At 37.7% G+C, this 22,971-nt stretch overlaps 1 protein-coding gene across 8 annotated transcripts in view; it reads left to right on the top strand.

The window, feature by feature from the left end:
• LOC105278776 (trissin receptor) overlaps positions 1-22,971 on the top strand; it is a 52,983-nt gene that overhangs the window by 2,165 nt on the left and 27,847 nt on the right. For 3 of the 8 annotated variants that reach the window (XM_026973679.1, XM_011338107.3, XM_011338106.3), the window contains 2 exons: positions 36-1,225; positions 22,610-22,785. In XM_026973679.1, coding sequence (XP_026829480.1) covers positions 1,104-1,225; positions 22,610-22,785 — 298 coding nt within the window. In that variant the 5' untranslated portion in view covers positions 36-1,103. The remainder of the gene's footprint in view (positions 1-35; positions 1,226-22,609; positions 22,786-22,971) is intronic. The other 5 variants (XM_011338108.3, XM_011338111.3, XM_011338110.3 and 2 more) reach the window with 2 other exon arrangements.

A 22,971-nucleotide genomic window follows, 5' to 3' on the forward strand; every position in this document is an offset into this window, starting at 1 on the left:
ATGCAATTTGACGCGTACAAGTTGCCATTTCGCAGTCACAGTTTTGCTAAAAGAGGGAAAACATGTCGCAGATAAATCTCCCCCACATCACTGAAAATTAATGTGGACATTTTGACAGTACAACGGTACTGGCTGGCTCGCGAGTAACAAAGACTTCAAGCAGTGCAGTTGAGAGACATCAACCTCGACATAGCGATACCCTACAAGTTACGTAAAAAGTTTTAACAAAAGTGATAAAAAAGAAAAGAGAAGATGTCCCAGCATCTGCCGATCGAGAGACTCGAATCACGGACGTTGCGCCACGTGCTACATCGTTGAATGTAATACGCGCTATTCGCATAAATCTCATGGAGAACGCCGCTCATGGTCCCCGTCCCGTTTTACCGCACGGTAAATACAACACGTTGTAAAACTTGGTCGTTACGAACTTCCGGTGATCGCGAGGTCGATCGTGTTGGCGGATACAAAGTGCACAGAAGAGGGACGTCCGACATCCTTCTGGAGCTCGCAGGAATGATCGCGACCGAAGGACGATACGCGTAACAATGGACGCGTAATAAATGGTTTACGGTGTAATTTTATATCCACCCGCTGATCGTCCTCGTGTGCGTTTCCTGCGACGAAGAATCGCCGCGTGATTGCGGAGCACCGAAGAAGAGACCGCGAAGAAACGGTGAACGTGCTAGCGGACGCGGAGTTCATGTCGCAACTGAGACACGTTTAACGACTATCGCAACGACAATAATGATACACCGATTGGCGGAAACAATTAACGCGGCACGCAATTAAAGCATTGCTGCAGCGCGCGCATTAATGAAAACACGCGCCGGCGTTCCGACAAATTCGACGAATTCCGAGACGGTAAATAGGACTGCCGTCGAGAAGGAACGAGAAGATTTTAATCTTGACGAGCTTACCTCGTTCTCGCCACCCTTTGTCGGCAGAAGAAAATTCATTAAGCTGGCTGCGTCCGTCATTATTCCGCATCCGCGTCGCAGCATCCGCGGCGAATTAGCGAGCGGAACGGTGGTAACTGCAATCGTTGCACCGCATCTCTCTGGCTCTACTTCCCACGTTTCCGCGACCTCTCGAGAAAGCCCGCCATGAGCATTCTGATGTATGTTCTCCAGAACGAGTCTCGGGACTATCCGTCGGGGGTGACTGCGGGACAGAACGCTGCAATGACACGCGCGGAGGTCGACTTCATCGGCCAGGACACGACGAGGTGAGTGGGAGAGACTCCTCGAGCCGTAATTAATTTAATTTGTAATTGGAATTAATAAGACACTCTTTGAGAGATCAGGCATTTTGTAATAAAATAATAATTTGTATAGTTATTACTGCGCGCTATATAACACAAGGTAACTCTTGCGAAATATCGTCTCGCACGTGACAGATAAAAGACCTAATATGTATCGAGGATATTCTGCAAAAGAGATTGTTCGTTCTATCTTGATTTTGTACTGATTTTCGTGAGAGTGAACATGCATGTGAGTGTGCATGAGGAGGCAGAAATATAAAAATGTTGTTATACGTATTCTCGGCACCAAAGGTAATGTTATTTTATAGGTATAACCACCATCGTGTCATATCCGAGTTGTTCGCGGTTTAGATACACTATACGGTGCAGCGTTGTGATTATTTTTTGATATTTCCGTTATGTTCCAGTAAAATTCATCGGGTACAGGAGACTGTGACATCACAAATATCCACGTTATAAAATTTCATTTGTACGAGCCAGTGGCGTATGACTTTTGCCATCGATAGTCGGCGATACATAGACTAGAAATAGCTGTAAACAAGAGTAGTGGTTCTCTCTTCAATATTCGTCATATCATATTTCCCAATATAATAAAAACGGACGTAAAAATCTTTGTCATATCTGTTTTATTGCAATTAAAAAAAAATGCGAACTCTCTGAGTAAAGAGAACAGCTTTTCCACCTTTATTAATTTACCCTATTTAACTTGTATTTATTAGAGAAATTAAATGAAAAGCAAAAATGCGTTCAATTAAAAATTCCACCGTTTCATAATAAAGTGACGATTCAATTCGCAAACAATTCGTATGCGTACGCGATCGCTGCATAATTGTTTCAATTAGACACGAGGTCCATTCATAATTAGCTGTGATTTTGTTCCGCCGAACAGGGATACGTGTCATTCGGAGGCGAAATTTGGAGTAAGTTACGCAACGGGCGAGAATGTTTTCAGACGGAATTTATGGTGATCGTTACGGGGCCTTAGGGATCATAATTTGCGTATAGAATGGAATTATCAGATTCTGAAATTTGTAATGCCATTCGCAGGTTCTGCGGGCGGGTAAGGTATGTAATTCAAAAACTGGGGCAGAGGAATGCTTAAGACAGTCACATATATTTCAGTTTAATCTCACAGTATCAAAATAATTATCGTTACATCTATTCTCCCACGGCCGTTACGAGACTCTTGCAGAATTACGGCGCATTACCTCCATTCATTTCTTTCTCGCGATTGTAAATAAAAATGATTTCCCGAAATAGGCGTGGTGAATATTAGCTTAATATGTTTATTCCAAGAACGGCAATTATGCGTTATGTTAATTGTTATGCTTTACAAAGAAGGAAGTAGAATATTTTTCATAGCTTTTATAATTTTCCGCATTGACTTGGAAATTTTTGCAGGATAATTTGAACTTAATAAGCCGTTTATACAAATTTCTACGAATTTTTCGATCAATCTTACGAGAACATTGTACAATGCCAATCATTCGATAGTTTTTAACGTTAAACATGCAAATAATTAATTTTTTAATTAAAAAGTAAATTTCTTTTTGAGTATAATATGGTTTTAATTCAAAAATATTTTAATGTAAAGATATTAAATCTTTAGACTGCTGTATTGCTTATAGCTTATAGATTTCTCACAATTATTTATACATTCGTTGCTGCAGTTGTGATCGGATTTCTTTCATAAATAAATTTTCATAAAACCGTCCACTCGTGCGTGTCTGATCCGATATATCTTCGTCTATTAAAAACCGGTCATGCTTTTTTTCAACTAAAATCCGGATTTAATTGCAGTCAACCGCGAGATATGGTTAGCCAATAGTATTCAAACTTTTGCTTCTTCATCATCCATTTTTTATCAGCTTTAAAGCTCTTCCGCGGAATAATTTTTGCATACTGCAGAAAAACCAATTGAATGTAGCAGTAATTTATATATGCAAGCTTTTATGAAAACGTAAAACTTAAATTTTACCACACATATTTGTTTCTTTGTTTCTCTAATTTATTTATTACTTATTTGTTGTATAGTTAAACAATTTAAGCTATCAAAAACTGTTGTCATTTTATATGATTAGTCGTTTCCAAATAACTGCGCATTTCTGCTTTACTTTCTTTTTTCATCTTCATGTTAGAAATTATCATGTGTAATATACAACATGTGAGTGATACGCGTCTCGTTACCTACCCGGAGTTTATCGAGTTTCTCTTGCGTAAGCTGTAAGATAACTTTCGACGTTTAGGATTCCATCGAATGTGACACATCCGTTAAAACGTCTGATACGCCGTCATTATTTTTTTGTCTACGCACCGGATATCTCGGAAATTTTCTTTTCGACACAACACTGACAGGCGATACGGATATATGTATAAGTTACCAAAAGAAAGAACAGTACCAATGTCTCTTCAATTTTAACTCTTGACTGATAAACGCTAAATTAAGATCAGTATTATCTCCCTATAGACTAAACCGTAAATTTTCGCAATAGAATTAAATTTATTGATAATGTATAAACGTGTTAAAAAACGCACTTATGTGTCAGTGACGTTCTCATGGGATTATAAAATATTCTCCGGATTATGAAGTATAGTCAACTATAAACTTGGTGATATTATATCGCGGATGCCTCAAGAAAATAAATCCCACTAACAAGATTTTAATCTTAAGCATATTTAGAGTAAGGTATCCACAATGAAAATTTTATCCTAGATGAAAGCTCGAGGATCCAGGCAAGAGCCGAAGGATTTAACGGCCTAAAAATATACGCACATAAAAAGTAAATATTCAAAAATCTCGAAGTCCGAGAATAATAAGATTTGCGAAATCCGGAAGGTCCGAGCATCTATTAATCAGAAAAATTAAATGCTGTTTAGCAAATCAAATTAATTCGCTTGTGAAAAAGTGTTGCCTCTGTTGAAATGTAAAGCAGACATTTTAATAACAAAGAAAGTAAAAGAGGAAAAAGTAACATACCTGGTTTTATCAAAGGAAAATGGATCTCTCTTTTTCTTGCAACACATTTATCGAATCAAGAGAAATAAACATTACTACGAAATAACAGAATCTCAATACTTTTCATCTCTCTTCAAATCCCGCTATTTTCCTGTCACTTATCATATTTCTTCGATATAATTATTCCAATCAAATTCTGATTAAGACTTCAAGCACTCATTTCTTCAGATTAAAACTACCGTTAAAAAAGATGAGTTGCAAATTGCTACCAAGGTATTATGCAATGACGTATTAATTTCAATGGAGAAGTAGTTGATTGCTCTTGAACCTCGTGCAGCATACAATTTCTTTGTGGTTTCTCTGATTGTTTGCGATGCAGGAATCATTCAAATGGTAATCCGCTGCATCGCGCAACTGTTTTAACCCATTCTGCACAGAACACTTTACTTCTTCCGCAATAAATATGTACCTTGCCAAAACGGTTAAGTTTAGAATTATAATCACTACGGCTAATACGCTCCAGCGCGACGTTTCTCGATCCCGTTCGCGTTCAGGCTCTCGCTCCGCTTTTCCGCCAGATGAAATTTAATCACGCTACATTTTCGTGGAACAATTAGAATTCAAATACTGGGACGCTACACTGATTATCCCGACAGCGCGACCCGCAATTAATTCCGCGTGTCCTTCGGATCATTTTGACAATCACGTTGCCAGCACGGTTCTCACATGCGATCCATGCAGCGGCACGTTCTCGATCTCGCATCCCGCATCCCGTGATCGTGAAATTTCGAAGGTGACACGTCGCCGGATATCCGACTGCATGCAAATCGACGACGATTGGTTTTGCCTCTGATATTCACGATGTGCATCTGGCACCCTTGCGTGGTTAGTGATAAAGACTTGTCGTTTAATGTAGAATGTTTATCCGTTTATATATATTTCATTTTAGAAAAGGAACATTCGCATAAATAAGTAGAACCAAACATTGAGAAAATACGAAGACTGAAATTTATTAATTTGAGATAAGACGATTTCTCTAAAATTTTAAAGAATTCTATTCCTTTCTCTGTTCGCGATTTAAGAGAAATATCTGTTTGCAGTTTGCAAATTTCCTTCTGGAATTGTAGATTCTTCAATTTTATGTGAATGTTCCTTTTCTAAAATGAAATATATAAAAACGGATAAACGTTCTGCATTAAACGACAAGTCTTTATCTTCATTGATGCAAACAAACATCTCAAACATCAATGTCGACATACCGACACTTGTAGACTCACATGAACGATTCAGAAGATCTGATTCATAATTGTTTAAGGGGGGAGCCTGCTTTAGAACGCTGAAAATAAGGTATATTTTACGAATTGTTTTTGGAGAAACTATACAGCGGATCATTATAAAACTTTGATGCATTTATTAGTTAATGTTTAAAGATAAAAAAATTATTTTTTGATTTGAATATATCGCTTGTAGAGGTCGTCCTGGAGAAATCTTAGTGCAGCCGCGTCGCCGGCATTGCAAATTGGTGAGCATTCTCCTGCCTCCAAATTTCGTCTAAACTGAAAAATTGAAATATCTTCTCGTTATTTATGAATTCCCATCGTCGATGAACCAAAGAGAGAAGAAAAAAGTTGAAAAGTGCCAAAATGGTGGAGCTTAGAACACAAAAGTACGATTTTTAGGCAAAGTTTTTGAACTTTTTCATGCAAAAATAATTGTTTAACTTAATGTTTTTATGAATATTAAAGGTTCATCGACGATGGGAATTCATAAATAACAAGAAAATATTTCAATTTTTCAGTTTGGATGAAATTTGGAGGCGGGAGAATGCTCACCAATTTACAATGCCGGCTGCACTAAGATGCCTCCAGGACGACCTCTACAGGCGATATATTCAAATAAAAAAATAATTTTTTTTATCTTTAAACATGTACTAATAAATGCATCAAAGTTTTATAATGATCCGCTGTATAGTTTCTCCAAAAAAAATTCGTAAAATTATACCTTATTTTCAACGTTCTAAAGCAGGCTCCCCCCCTTAATAGTATGTATTTCCAATTACAAAAATAAAGTTAAATGTCGTTCTTCTTCAGTGGAATGTAGGCCTATTGGGGATACCACTTTAAAAAAACGCGTCGGCAATAGTACCTCATGGGTGACGTGGAAAGCTATTGTCGCGTTGTATAATATAAATATATTGATAGCATATATAAAAATAAAAACATAAAACATATTTCGATAAGAATAGATTAGTAATTAGGAAGCGCGTCCAGCGCAAGTACCAGCCAACATATGACTGATGTGACACTCCTGCGCCCGAGCGCCGCGACCGTCACTTGGTGGATTCGCCGGTGGTGCAGAGAGGCAAGGGGATAAAAGTAGGCGTTGCTTTTGAAAATCGCCTCGAAAGTGGAAGTAATTCCGACCACTGATCTATACCATATCTATATTAAGACACGAAGGAAAGATGATAAGTCATTGGCCAGACGTGCGGTCGATTTAAACTCGATACTTTCTTAGCGGAAATAATAGATAACGAACGTACAAAAAAAGAGAAAATTCTTTGATGATTGAAAGTTTTATGTGCAGATAAAGAGGGTGATTAGCGTTGTTGACGATACATTTGCACTATGATGAGGGCGTGAATATGATAACGATGTGAGTTTACAAAGGTTCAACGCGCATTTCGTACTCGATATCGAATTTTAACGTAACCGACTATGGAATCAAGATCATGGCCAACGTAATTTACAACCAGAGTAGATTTATTACCCCATAAATTCCCCATTTTGCAAGTTGCAGTCACGAAATTAGGTTTACAAGCGTATCGATCAGGAAGAGTATAATGAGGGTGTCTGTAACGTGTCGATCGTGATCGCGGATGTCGAAAAGTTCTCCAAGTTCGCTCGTTACGATGTTTCAGAGATACGAGAACGATCGTGATTAATAAAATACCAGTACACAAACCGATTTTCTGCTCACCGAATTTCTCGGGGGAATGAGAGATCAACGTGAGGGAATCGCAATTCTGAGCGCGGTGTTACAACTTCTTCGTATCCAGGAGAACGAATCTGCCCATAGATTCTTGCCATCAGTCGGAATATGAAAAAATCAACAAAACCCGGCGTATTAAATAAATTGACAGTGATCAGCGTTGATATCGGAAGCCGCCTGTGCGTCTGTCAGATTGATTAAAGTCGTCCTAGAACGCAGTTGACTGTCACCGAAAATTGAAGCTTGACATCAGATCCTCTCTCTCTCTCTCTCTCTCTCTCTCTCTCTTTTTCTCTTTTTATTTCTTTATTTGTCGAAATCGGTTTCCCCGACTTCTAAAATCTATTTTCCGACTTCTTTTACTGCTTCTCCGGCAAATCTCTTCCGATACGAAGAACCTTCACCTGTTTGTGCGAAAGAACAGGATTTGCGGCACAATCCCGCAAAAGGATCAGAAGTGTAGCAGGTATGTAGGGATGTACACGCGAGATTGTTGATGAATGTTCCACAAGTTCTGGTTGGGCGACGGTAATGAAACCCACGAACTTTTCCGGCACGAGAATCGATTCGAGACCTGACTGGAAAACTCGGCTATCGCTTCAGGTCCAATCAGTCTAATCGCATCGCGATGTAGTTAAAAGGGTTGCTCCAGAGAAAGTGCTTCCTTTGAGCCATTCTTTAGTTTTAGAGAATAATGCACCCTCAAGTTCTCAACCTAACATGCGGGGAGAATAATCTGAAACAACTGACTGATTCCATCAGCGGATAATAAAAACCGCTCCGAGTGTTTTGCAAGGTTTTACATGTTTATGTTGGAACTTTAAATCATCCTGAAAGTTCTCTTTTATATTTCCGTTTTTACAAGTTTTTATAAGTAATAAAACTCGAAGTAGTGTAAATACGTGCAGTTCTGATAAAGAAGAGATAGGATAGTGCTTTCGGAACAAAGCAGAAGTAAAGAGAATTAACGGTAATTATGTACTTTAACGGACCCAGCCCCGATGACCTTGACCTTGCCATATGTTGTCAAGGTCACCCTCCTGAGTGACCTTGAAGAAGTTTTAGCCGTCGCTCGTTGTTTGTTAAAAAGTTATTAACAAAAATGTTTAATGAATAAAGCATAATTTTACGATACCATATACGTTTATGAAAGAGTATATTTGATGGAATTTTAGCTTTAAATCCGCCGGACTCCGTGGCGTGTACCAGGTGATCAAAATCTGCACGGTGGAATCTGTTACACTGGCCCCGGCGGGGGGGAGGGACTTTGCCCCTCCCCCCCCGCCCTCCCGCGAAGCGGGCCGAAAACGAGCGTATGTGTCCGGGGCTCCAGTTTCGGAAAATATAACCTAACCAGGTTAGGTTAGGTTAGGTTAAGTTAAAGCAGAGAATACTTTGTATTTAACTGTTTGTGCTTTTGGTTAAAGTGAAGAATACTTTGTACTTATATTAAAAGAAACTATTCTATATATTAACAATTCACTGCTTTAAATGAAGAAATGACTTTCCTTTCTTCGTTCATATACATATTCGTCGTTTATATCTTTCAATATTCAATATTCTTTCAAAATAACTACTATATTTTCGAAATTTCTTTTGTTAATAACTTTTTCATAAACAACGATCGACGATTAAAACCTAGTGCGGGTTATTCGGGAAGGTGACCTTTGTAACATATGTCAGTATCATGTTCTTGCTTCACGTGGACAGCTAAAAATTCGTGCGCAATCATTAAACTTTCTTTGTTTATAACTTTTTAACAAACAACGAGCGACGGCTAAAACTTCTTCAAGGTCACTCAGGAGGGTGACCTTGACAACATATGGCAAGGTCAAGGTCATCGGGGCTGGGTCCGTTAAAGTACATAATTACCAAGATTTCTTTACGTTCGAATCCGAACGAGTTTACTGCTTGCCGAAAGTCGACGATGAGAAATCTAGATATTCGGCGATACGAATGAGACCACTTATTCCGATATTGAATATCGACAGTGGTGATGTGTTGTTTTGTTGGACGTGCGTTCGTGAATTTTTTGCGCAAGGTGACGGAAAGCTGAGGCTGACAAGTGGTGACAAGTTTGACGACTGAAAACGGGAGTGAATCGGGCAGGAATTCCGAAAAATGAAACTCTTGATTACTTCGGACCGTGAGAAAATAAAGAGAGATGTGATCGTGGAAATTGACCTCTGTGAAATCGATTCCTTTCGATTCCTGACTCTTCTGTCCCCGCACCGACGAACGTAAGATAAAGGGCATAAAAATATTTCTTATTGCGCCCGCACTCGCGCAAACATCGCAATTTGCTTTACGTATCTAATAATCAAGAGAACGCGAATGTAAAGCTCTTCTCCGGAAAAGTCTGCAAAAATATAAATATAAAGACCGCAATTATTAATTAAAATTTATATTGATATTATATTAATTAATATATTATATTAATAAATTATATTTCGATAATATAAATCAAGGAAATTCATATTTGAGTTTCTGTATGGTTTTTTGCGTGAAATATTCACACAAACTTGAACTTTAATTTAATCAATGGAAACGATAATAATGTAATACGTAATTATACCCTTTCACTAAAAAGACATATAATTTCAAAACGTGAACAAACGTAAGCAAATATTATATATCCGCAATTCACAGGTCGGAAATAATTGAGTTCCATTTTCGGGTAATAAATTCAAGCTGACGTCGAACCGTTCGTGCTGTCTGGATCGTCACGCCGTGATATAAACTAATTACCTGTGAATTCATTCAGAAATTACATGGAGGTGAACGGATTGCATTAATTAAATTCGTCCTATTAGCTTCCACAAATCGTGCGAGAGCCTGCGGCGAACGGAACGGAACGGTAGAATACCAATGAATCGTCATGTAGCAAGTTATAATAGCCACGTAGCAACTGTACAAATATTTACATCCACTGCATCAGCGAACCAATTTCTCATCGACACAATGCACCTGCCTACATAGGGGTAACACCTACGTAACCGGCTGAAAAAGAGGTCTATTTTTGGGAATTTTTTTTTATTTACTGAATCGTGCTGTTAAAAAATGGGTTTGATAACTTTATGAGGCATGTCAAAAAGTACAAAAAATAATTTTTTCATAATTAAATTTTACAAAATGGTGGATCTGCAGCAGCATGAAGGAGACAGTCGATTTGGCAAGGTGGTCCGTGGCTAGCAGCATAAATGCCGTAATTTTTGGTCTAGAACAAACAAACAATTCTTTTCATTTTCTTTACTCCAATACCTAGAGGAATACGTAGCCGTTTTTGAAAATATTGATTTTTGATAAAATGGCGGAGTTTTAAAAAGAAATCCATTTTTTCACAAAAAACGTCGAGTAAAATCAGCTGTAACTAAAAACATTTTTAACTTATCAAAAAAATCCTACATATTTCTGTAGAAAATTGTATTTTTTAGGTACTGTTAAAATGTGAAGTAAATTGGTTAAAAATTGTTTGAGTTTTACTGCTAGCCAACTTTAAAAATGCTGTTTTGAGAAAAACGCGTTTAAAGTTTCGAATGTTGATATTTTTAGATTAACTATTGAAATTTTTTACTTGTAGTGAATTTACCTTTAGTCTGCGATCCCAGGACCATAAAGTTGCCCTTCAACAGTAAGATTTTCATCCTCTTCGTCTTTTTTCGCAGATTTTAAACTCGAGTGAGCCTCTTTCGCTGCATCGCTGAGTGAGCGATCGGAGAGCTTGATGCTTTTTGAAGTATATACTTTCTTTCTTTTGTCACTTTTTACACGAAACTTTACAAAATAATTATTAAACAACGGTATTTAAATTATACAGTAAAAATCAAGGAGATGCTCAATGCGCGTCCGACTAGCGTCTTGTCAACAGCTGTAGTGCGAGAGTTATACTAATACATCTGAAAGAAATAGAGTACTCACAACATCAATACGCTTATTCGACAGCTTAGAATCGTCACAGATACCTGCAGGTAAAAATATTTGTACCCTACGAACCCAAATGTTTCGGAGTGCCGCGCGCTTTGGAAGCACTGTGGTGAGGCGCTTGGCGCGAGAGCCTATAACTTTGGGAAAAAAAGTTTTATCGCCATAAAACCACTTGCACTTCATTTTTAAGACCTTAAAGTGTATTTTAAAAGAAAAAAAATTATTTTTTGAAAATTTTACATAGGTGTTACCCCTTAAAGCAAAAGTATTCATCACCGTTAATGAAGCGGCGATCTTCATACTCTAAACCCATCGGAGATAAAAACTTCTGATGACGTAAAGCGTCTCTTGCGTAAGTTTGCGGGATGACTTAATCGCAAAATGCAGCTGCACTACTTTCTTACTTTTTTCCTTCTATGAAAGATAAAGATTTTAATTGTGTGTTATGTCAAAGTAGTCTCGCATGAAAATAGTGTGCATAGAGGCCATTATTTTTATCTTTTTCTTACTTACATCTTACTTAACTATATCTGCATGGAGAATATGACATCAAGCTTTATGGCGTATTGAGGAAGGATTTTGGAATCCTCGCAATACTCATTCTTTTATGATGCTCTTAATATCATAAAATCAAATTTCGATGAAAATTTGTCCTTCCTTTTACGAAAGCCCCAAAATTATGTCTCGACGTGCTGCAATCGAATTGAAGAATTTTTTTCATTTTCCTGCTGTTTAAGCTTCCTGGAAAACTTCATTAGTAACATGAACTATGCACCCAAGGATTAATAATTCTTGCATACGTACACAGAAAAAAAGTAAGTGTCACATCAAAACTTATATACTTGTATATACGCAACAATATTTATAATCTTCGTAAAAGAATTTAATAATCTTGAATTTCAACTATATTATAATCTTATTTCAATATTATAGTTGTCACCTGAAGAATACAATATAATTATTTTCTCGACTAGAAAATGCGTCAAATAATAACGGAATAAGATCGTGGGCGTGGAGGTAAGAGACGTATTTTCACGTTGACGGGATTATATCTTATATCTATTATTTATTATATGCACAATTATCACACTCTACCAAATTGTTAACCTCCACGCGAAGACAGCCGCGTGATGGTAATCTAAACTGAACATAACGCGCAACGCGAAAACAGTTTGAAAATATGTTATTTTCTATTTAACATTGTTTCCTTTCTATTCAAGAAAATTATTCTTAAATAATAAAAATATATTTTTCTTGATTGAACTATACAAAATTGCTTTATTCAAAAATTGTTTTCTTCGTTTAACGTGATATAATTTCATTATTTCATTTTAGTTGAAATTCAAGATTATTAAATTCTTTTACGAAGATTATAAATTATTGCGTATATACAAGTATATAAGTTTTGATGTGACACTTACTTTTTTTCTGTGTAGGTAGCCGCGTAGGTGGCTGATTTGTGGTGGATATTACACACGGAATACACAGAGGTACAAACAAGATGAATCAGTCTCCGTAGGATTTCAGTGGGTTATGTTTCTGGCGGCTTAATTTGCTGCTTTTGAGGGCACTGGCTTGAGAGGGTGAAACATCCAAGATTTTTTGATGTTCCTCTTTTCAAGAGAATGTTTCATCAAGCAGTTAATTTATTCGCCGAATATTTACTTGATGAAATTTCTACAGACATTTTGCGAAAATAATTCATCAATGAGAATTATAAACTGTAAACGACCACAAAATGAAAATTTGAAATATGTTTATTCATTACAAAAGCTTTATGAACACGTCGATATGAAAATGTAGAAAGTTTCTTTCAATTTATATTTCATTACATTTTAGATTTTACAATTTATATTTCATTAGAAGAAAATAGACAAAAATAATAGATGCATATTCTTTTTATTTGCTTTATCTATATTTAGCTGTATATCGCTTTTCATAAATGCGCTTATTTTCTATTTTCATTATATGACTTGCCAATAATCGTTCGAAACAACAAGACGAACGATTTTTTTCAACGAAAGCGAGCGAACGAATAGAAAGCGAATCTGCCCTCCGCGCAGCATCCAGATGGATTTAGCGGGTACATCGAACTCGCGCGGGGAAGAAGTCGCGTCAACGGGGGTGAAACGTGGTTAAACGCGACGGGGGACACGGGCTTAACGTGAAGAACAAAGCCCTTTCGCGCGTTACGGGGAAAAAGCTAATACCGACGTCCACTAACGGTTGCGGACAGGTGGGTTATCATTATCATCCTACACACAGCTCGACCGTGGAGGAAGAATAACGATGCATGGAACACCACCGGGCTAGGCAAACCTCACCCCTGATGGCGTACAAACATGCACCGCTCTTAATAGTGATAAAATATCGCGAACTTAGGCAGAGAAAGAGAGACGTGTGGGCGGGAATAATCCGTTTATGCGGATCTCATCGCTACTTAGACTCGAGACTAATGCAGTCAAGTAAATGAACGTGTAATTTTCCTATGTGTGTGTTGCACGGTATTTCTTATAGTCTCTAATTTAATCAATTTAATCATTTTAGGAAAAATCAAGCCGCCCCGTTTCTCATCTCACCGCCTCTCAGAGAACTCTCTTCTTCTTCTTTTTTTTAATTTTTTTTCTCGTGATGAGATATGCCGAATGTGTGCGTGTGTGTGTCATACCGTGATTTGCATTATTTGATTACACATGGGAGATTCCTGCGAATTTGCATTGCGCGAGGATTTATATTTCTTATCTGCTTTACGCGCGCCAAATGTGAAAGCTACGTTTCACGTTTTGAAACGCATTTTATTATGATTATCATGTGCTGTTGGAAGCATTTCTCGGGATTATTGCGCTTCAGGTGTTAAAACAGCACGTTTTATATTCTGCAAGATAATAATTTGCTTATTTACAAATAGTGAAAAACGAAGCTAAATAGGTATTTTACTGCAGCTTGCTGTTTACGTTCCAGCCACCGGGAATATGTCCAGAATTATATGCGTGTAGCTAAAAAATAGAAGAGTCCTAAAATCACCCGCGAAAAACAAGGTACTTAGAACTTTATAACAGTGCAAAGTACAAAATATAATACAAAATTGCGAGTTTTTAATATGCAGAGCAGTAAGCAAATCTTATTCTATCAATATCAAAATTATCTTATTATATCAAGCGATCTGAAGCTGACTATTCTTTAGAAGATTGTTGAGTTATGTACCGAAAATTTGAAAATTTTTTTTAAATATTAAATATAATATTAAAAATTAATATTAAAAATACATAATGTCTTATGAAATCAGAAATTTCTCTCTGTTAAAAACTATTACTGAACTTATAGGTTTTGATGATTATTTAAACGTGGTGGAAGTTCTGGTCACTGGTCGAATTTGTCGGGATTTAGAGGATATATTTCCGTGATGAGAGATTTACGAAACTGAGATCTTTAATCGACTTTATTCTATAATGCCTGAGAATATTGAGCAATTGATATAGATATCATTGAACATCGCGACAAATGGATTCTCGTGATAAACAAGAAAAAAAAGAAAGATAGTGTAGGCTCTGAAAAGAAAGATGCATGTGTATGTGTGAGCGATTTCGGAGCAAACGAGCTAATAAACTGATTCAAATCATCTCCTAGAAAACCGTTTAATGAGTATACAAGTGACAGAAAAATGCGCAACTGAAACAGAAGATAATAAACAGAAAAAAATAACATAATTATATAAAACATGAGCATTTATCCAAACACTCTCTGTGAAAAAATCCTCAATCAGAAATGTATGAAAACGTTCAAAAGACTCACCGAAGGGATAAGGGTTAAAACCGTCATCAGGAAGAATGACAGTAAATCTCTCCCAAGTCTCTTGCATTTATCGTAAAACTGATTTCGTGAGAGCTTGTAATAAAAAGTTCAACGATAAGGGGTAATCAATTTGACGATCGTTTCGCAGAAGCTACGATGAGAAAATTATGGATGTTCCATCAATGGAATGTAATCGGATTTTGGCTCACTGATGTTACACGCGAGTACGAGAGTTTAATGAAAATGTAATATGAGGATATAATACATCGCGCACACACGATTATAAAAATTGAGGATAAAATGAAGTACATAAAATCATCCTTTGAACGGTGTTATCGTTACGATAAATTGATCAGTGATACAGTAAGATCTAACTATAAAACAACCTCAATTATTTCGCAATCATTTTAGAATCAAGGAAGTAACTTCCTCATGTAACCGCATTCGCTAACGATTAGAGTGCCCATCGATTAAGCGCGTCACGCGACATTAAGAAGATTAATAAAATATTTTAATATTTCGATCGATGCTTTCACTTGCAAGCAGACAATGATAATGCAGTATCTTTTAATAGTTTATCTTGTTTAAGATATCGCAATCACGTATCTTTTTAATATAATATTATTCTTAATTTTAATCAGCTTAACATCGAGTTCCGCAAAATAACATTGTATTTCTGCGTGTGCAATCTTATCAAGTTCTTACAGATCGCTACGTGACGATCATGCTCTTCACCACGGATTTTCCCGACAGATTTTACATACTCACGTGATTACATTAGTCTTTTTTTCACAGCTAGGATCACTCAACAAATCGCGTTACGTATTATTCGCGATTCTTTTTTTTGTTAAAATGATCCCTTAGATGCCAAACCTGATACTGTCCATAAGCGCAACCCCCAACGCATTCGCGATATATGTATAGGGTAACTTAGGGTATGATGGCCATAGTTTTTTTAAATGCAAAAAACATACATTTATTTCTGTTATTTTTTAATGGCGTTTGGTATATTATTTCACTAAAGCTTAAAGTATGTAATACTATCGAAATTAAAGAGAAAATAATTACTAGAACTTTTATATTATCAAAATATTACAACATAAGCATCGGCCATCTTACCTGACTTTTAGGGAAAAGATGGCCATACATATATTTTCACATATTTAATCTTATTTTGACAATATTTATTTGACAATATATTTATTTTATAATATATATTTGACAACTAAACTATTATACATAAATAAATAAAACGTATAATGTTTTAACAGTTAACCATACATATAATTTCACATATTTAGTTTTATGTTGACAATATTTCTTTGACAATATATATTTGACAACTGAACTCTTACACATAAATAAACAAAACGCATAATGTTTTAACAGATAAATAAACAAAAAGAAGTTAACAATTAAAATACGTTAACTTATCTTGAAAAAAGTGGGCCATCTTACCCAAACTGTGAGGGAAAGATAGCCATAGTATTTATAAATAAATAATGATAACGTAAATACAAATTATAACTCAAATTACAAGTTACATACCTTTATTATGTATCTAATGTTGATTACGACAGCTTAACTATAATTTATTTCACATTACAGCAGCTTTTACTAGACACATGAAAAACTATGCAGGTAATCGAAAATTAAAATGTTAGATATTATTCATAATATTGTTATTTCGATTAGTGTACGTATATTAACTACTGTAAATATTAATTATCTTTGAGATTGAGTACCAAAATGCACTATTTAACAATTATTGTAAAAATTACAGCCATTGGCCATCTTTTCCGTATGGCCATCATACCCTAAGTTACCCTACGTCTTGAGGTGTATTCAAAGATATCATTGGCAGGAGTGAAAAGAAGCTTAGATCGCTATTATATCACGTTACATCGCACAGGCGGCTTTATTACCTACGAAAGAATAAGAGGAAAAATAAGAAAAGGAAGACAAAAGGGGGTAAAAGAGAGAGAGAAAAAGAAAAAGTATGCAATATCAAGAGTCTTGACTCAAAGCTCTTATATCAATAAATCATGTCCTCAAGTAACAGCAACATTCGCTTTCTGCGATTCGTGGAATTTTTATTTGACTTCCGTTGAAGATATTCACGGTGAATCCGGAGAATTTGATCGCATAAAAATATCAACGCTGCGCTTACATCATATTGAAATGCACGCATTCTGACGAGCGGAAAACCGGATCTCTCAGAGAGACACTTGCATCTTCCCTGTAAAAAGCTCCACGACTGAAATTCTTCTCTCTACACTAGCTGGCGCTTATTCCTCGCGCGCTTCGCGCGCTCGTAAAGCATAAAGAACGTATTTTTTTACGACGCGCACATTTTTAGAAGTTGCAAGACGATTGCACGACGATTTAGCCTATATTATTCAGGAAGATCTAAGCTATCCACCAGTGAAAGATTTTTTCAAATCGGTTTAGTAGTTTCTGAGGTTACCCCGAACAATGGAACAAACAAACTTTACTTCTATATATTAGTATGATTTATCCGTATCGGTATCCGCCACTCGTCGACCCAGCGGACATCCGGAACGAACTCGCGTGGAAGTACTCCCGAATCCACTGGTGAATCTTTCGAGTATCAGAAGGCATCGATCTTCGTCCATCGACTTTTGTTTAATCTGACTTGACCGAGGACGAACGAAATTAATGAACGTCTGTGTTGCTGCAGCCAGTGCTATCGTTTAATTATAAATTAGATTTTCAACGAGACGCGAGGTTCTCTCGAAATTAAGCTTCATGGGACTTCGTCGCTCGTTTGTATTCTTGCAGCTCGACGCGACGACAAATAACCGAGCGAACGCGGCGATATTGCCCGGAGTAATTGACGTCGTTGATGGTGGACGACGAGCAATTTTCTGTACGCGAGAGTGCAGTTTTTCCACCCGCGTCGTTAGCAGGATCAACGATACAATAATCGCCCGCAGAGGTGAAGAACGCTGCACGAGAAGGAAAATGGATGTCACGATGCTGGAGCACAGTTTGTAATCCCGGTAATCTCAACAGCCGCAAGGCCAAAGCGAATTATATTCACGGTAAAACATGGCGTTGACAGAACGCGCACCATCCTGATCCCCGTGTCTGCGGATAACGAGAACTGAAATTTCAAAATAATTCTCTTTCCGAAACTACCCTCTTTCGCGCCCGCGTGCACAATGACCACGAAAGTCTCCCCGATTTTCCTTCCGTCCGCGGACCCGCCGACCGACTCCAAATTGTTCAAGCGCTGACAAAAGGGAATCAAAGATTGCGTACTCGATATGGATAATAATGAACGATGACACAAAGACTGTGCGAAGCGCATTCGAGTGGCGACGCGATCCGCAAATTAACAAACGCAAGCGCTCACGTAAATGAATTAACGAAAACAAGTCGCAACAACAAGTGCGCAGTACGTTTCGCTTTAGTTTTCGTTCTCGAAATCCTCGTTCACCCTCTTTGAGAGCCATCAGGCGGTCTGCGCGAGCTGCATAATTAAGTTAGTCATTACCGCGCCCTGCTCGACGACTCGCAAATTGCGCGCGCGGAAAAGAGGATAGTCGAGTCCGTATAATTTGATATGTATACGTATGTGTCCCGCTAGCGGATTCCATCGGAACGTCTTCGTTCCCGGGAGTTGAAACGCTCGGCGAAATGCGGGAGCACGAGCGAAGGGAGAATGTAGATAATCCGTGCGCTGAATTCTGATTGCGATCGGTGAAAAAAATCTCGTGTCCGGAAAATGGCGAAAAATGGAAAGCGAGATCTGTCGATTTGTATCATCACGGTTAAATTCCAGAAATCGGGATCAATTCGAGGACTAGTACTTCTCGTTCGTTATTCGTGCGGATGTTACACGCGCTCAAACATGCGGGAATACGCGTATGCGTTTCATTATTGGAGCCGGTTGCACCTCTTCATGGAGTCGCTAGCATACGTACGATCCTCATGATATTCGGCACATCCGCAAGCTCGTGTCCGGAAGAGATAATCCCATTTCCGGTAGGCGGATCTACGCTGATTCCGCGCCGAATCCGCATCGCAGGATCAAATTTGCGTTTGCTATACAGGGTGATTCGTATAAAGTGACCGATTTAATTATTAGTGAAATTTGAAGACATGAAAAAAGAGTTTATACCGATATGTTCAGTACAAAGGGGGACACCATTTATGAGTGGAGGCGTTGAGGACATTTCAAAGTCAACTTCTTTTTTTTAATGGGATGCTGTATTTTTTATTTTATAGGATAGTAGCCCTTTTTAATATAAATTTAATGATACATTACATAAAAACATTCACGGTCAATCAAGGCCAAAAATACATGATAAAATAAAATTCAAATGTATGATCTGTATTTCTGTTCTTCACAATAAATGTTCAAAGTTTTGACCTTGAACTCGACGACACAGATGAATTGTCTTGCTCGTGATATAATCCGTAATATTGAACGAGCACTATGTCTATGTCGATCTGGATATCGTTCATTTAATACTCTTGCAGTTTCAGCCGCATTTTTTCCACATTCACCAAAAGTTATCAAAATGTCTACAATTTGTGAATTATTGTAATTAGCCATTACGTTCAGTGCTACGACTAATCTCATACTAAGGCTGCGTTCGCTTTGGCACTCACAACGTTTGTAAGCATCACTTGTCCTTACAATCTTCGTAATAAATAACATTATGATAGCAGTTTCCAAAGAAAACACAGCTCATAAACATAGACCTAGACATACTGAGAGCCAAAGCGAACGACAAACGGATATACAGATCATACATTTGAATTTTATTTTATCATGTATTTTTGGCCTTGATTGACCTTGAATGTTTTTATGTAATGTATCATTGAATTTATATTAAAAAGGGCTACTATCCTATAAAATAAAAACTACAGCATCCCATTAAAAAAAAGAAGTTGACTTTGAAATGTCCTCAACGCCTCCACTCATAAAATAATCGTATCCGTTATATGGTGTCCCCCTTTGTACTGAACATATCGGTATAAACTCTTTTTTCATATGTCTTCACATTTCACTAATAATTAAATCGGTCACTTTATACGAATCACCCTGTATCTCCGGTTACATTTGCGATGTAACATCAAGCTCGTAATAAACACGAAACAATAGTCGTATATCGTTACGTTGACGTTGCTATTCGCATATCAGTTTTACGCATACGCGTAAGAACGCGTATGATGCCAAGAAGTAAAGAACGAATAAATGAGTTTGGCGAATATGCATGCAGAATGGCGCAGCCCGACCCGTTTCAGCGTATTTTATCACAGTTCCGAGATTATCTTTTTACAAGAAATGTATACCATGACGGAAAAATAAAGAAAGATTAAGAAGAAAACCATTATCCCTCTGGTACCGACCCTTTGTTCCGAGTTGGAACCAAAAAATGCTTAACATGGTTACTATTAAAACGATGGGATTATTATACTTATTCATGCATTCATATGCATTCATGGAAGTATACAATTATTGCGTTATGCGCATTAATACAAAGAGAAAGGAGAATTAAATTACCAGGAAAAGATTGTTATAATTTGGACAATGATAAATAAGAAGGAATACTATTCCGCTCTTTAATTTTTGAAATGTTCCCAGGAACTTTTATCTTTCTCTCTCTTTCTCCAACTGCTGATCTACATGTATAAAAACATTAGAAATGTGCAAAGTAACTTATATAGAAACTAAATATCACTCTTATATTTTTGAGACATTTAAATTAAGAAACTTGAGACTCGAAATTTAGAACAATAAAACCATAAAAAGCATGACATTGGAAATACATACAAGGTTTCTATATCATACTCTATACATTCGTCGGTCACGGAATCATAGATAGAAACTGACTCGGCAGGTCAGGGACTCTTCGTTTGTCCGTCCATCCGCGTAATTGGCACAACTTAATTCAACAGTATCAATCGTAGCCGAATGCAACGAGATCCTGGCTCTGCTGCAATGTGCGCCATTGGGCCGTAAAAATTCGGGATTTCTGTCGACACGTGTCACACATGCGGCATACATGTCAATCGTACAGCCGCGATCTCTCGCAGCTTGTCGGCTGTGTATCTTGTCACAGTTTTACTTGTATTTCACAAAATTTTGTCAGCGAAACGACGTGTGTGTGCGTGTGTCGAAATATCGCGCGCAAAGTTCGGGATTCCGTAAAGCGTTTTATTCTCCAAACCATTGCGCGCGCAAAGGGAAGGGATATCCATAAATCCACGCGAACTCTCGCCCTTTTCGATACGCACGGCTGAAATTTTCGTCGCTCGTGCGAAATGTGCACGCACACTCATAAGAGGTCAGAGGTCATAATCGACTTATTCGCTGCGCGAATTCGAGCGTACGAGGACGTGAAAAGGGCCAGCACGTGTCTACCTCTCGTTCATACATGTCCAATTTATTTTTGACGTTACACTTTACTTTTTACGTAAGTCTTGCTCGCGTGCAGCCATCACGCGGGATGTCGGGGATAATCGTAGCGATGCGCAATATTGTTGTGATAATAATTAAATGATTGCGTGACACGTTTGTTGCGTGACATTTACGTTATGCTACATTTAACGCTTAATGCAATTACCATTAAAAAGAAAATAATATGACAAATTTTTCAATTCCCGTTCCTATCGAGAAACGGGACGTTTGTTCTCCGCGAGGTAGAATAATTGGCCGCACCTTTATTGTCTCGCCTTGCGTGCTTTTAAACGAACGTTGAATCCATTTAAAACACCCTAGAGGGACACCGAACAACATTTGCATTTGCATTTATTCATTTGACAAGTGCTGTTATCGCGATTAATCGGCGTAGTAATTGAAGTCAAGATCGAAAAAAGAGAATGATGCACGCGTTTTATTCCTTTACTGCGCGTTAAATCGGCTCCGTCTTGAAAATGATATTTTATTCCGCCGTATTAGCATAAAGGGGGGGGGGATATTCCTTCCACGTAAATTCGACTTTCCGGATCTCTCTCTAACCATCTTCACCCCCGCTGAATCATCAGACTATGTTCCTCAGCCTGATGTGCGTATGTTTTTTTTTACTTTCTTCTTTTCTCTTTGAAGCGGTGAAACGTTATGACCCTATTACTCTCACACCCGTTTTACTCTGGCGCCTTTCCTTCGCAAGGAGTAGAATCCACCATGGGAAATTTTCGAAGTGAAGTTTACTTTGTGCAAACCTCATTTTTCACTGATATACACGCACACGCACACGCACGTGTACCGTGCACGAAAATTTCCGTCCCCACAAGTACCACGTGTCCGGTGTTCGCGTCGCCATGTTCGTTTCAACCCCCTTAAACCACATAAAGTTTTAGCCTGATACTTTCGACGTGGCAACCGCCACTCGACTTTCCGCTACTCGGAGTTCGTGAATCATGAATTTGACAGTAGTTTACTGTAAACCCCGAAGGGAAACGAGAGATGTGATGAGCGATTGTCGAGCGATTGTCGAGCGATAACGAACACACGTCTTTCCTTCCTTTCGACTTTTTCGAATACGTGCTCGAGTGCGGCTGGGTAACAGATAAACTGCTTTTTTGTTCTCTTTTTTCGTAAATAACTGCAATAGACTGCTTGGTCTCTGACTTTGGTTACCGCGTAGAAACTGGAAAAACTTTACAATAGCTTATCGCAGTTACAAGCTTATTTATTTCTGTCGCAGACTTCTCGGCGAGCGGAACACTGTCACTTACGAGATCAGCAACAACGAAACTTATCTGAACAACGAAAGCCTCTTTTACAACGAGTCACTGAATGAGGACTACATCTTCGACAGGCCCGATGTGAAAGTAATCTTCATCACTTTGTACACCATCGTATTCGTCTGCTGTTTTTTCGGTAAGTCGCTCAACGCTTTTATGCGTCTTATAATTATTACATCTTGCACCAGTGCGATAATTTCTACATGTTAACTCCCCGTTAAAACATTTTTCTTCACAAGAGCGTTTCTCCTCGTGATACAATTACTTATGCTTTTGTCACAGTTGATAACTGATATTAATGGAGGAAAATTGATAAGCAACG

Source organism: Ooceraea biroi, chromosome 11 (genome assembly GCF_003672135.1).
Source record: "Ooceraea biroi isolate clonal line C1 chromosome 11, Obir_v5.4, whole genome shotgun sequence".
NCBI lineage: Eukaryota > Metazoa > Arthropoda > Insecta > Hymenoptera > Formicidae > Ooceraea > Ooceraea biroi.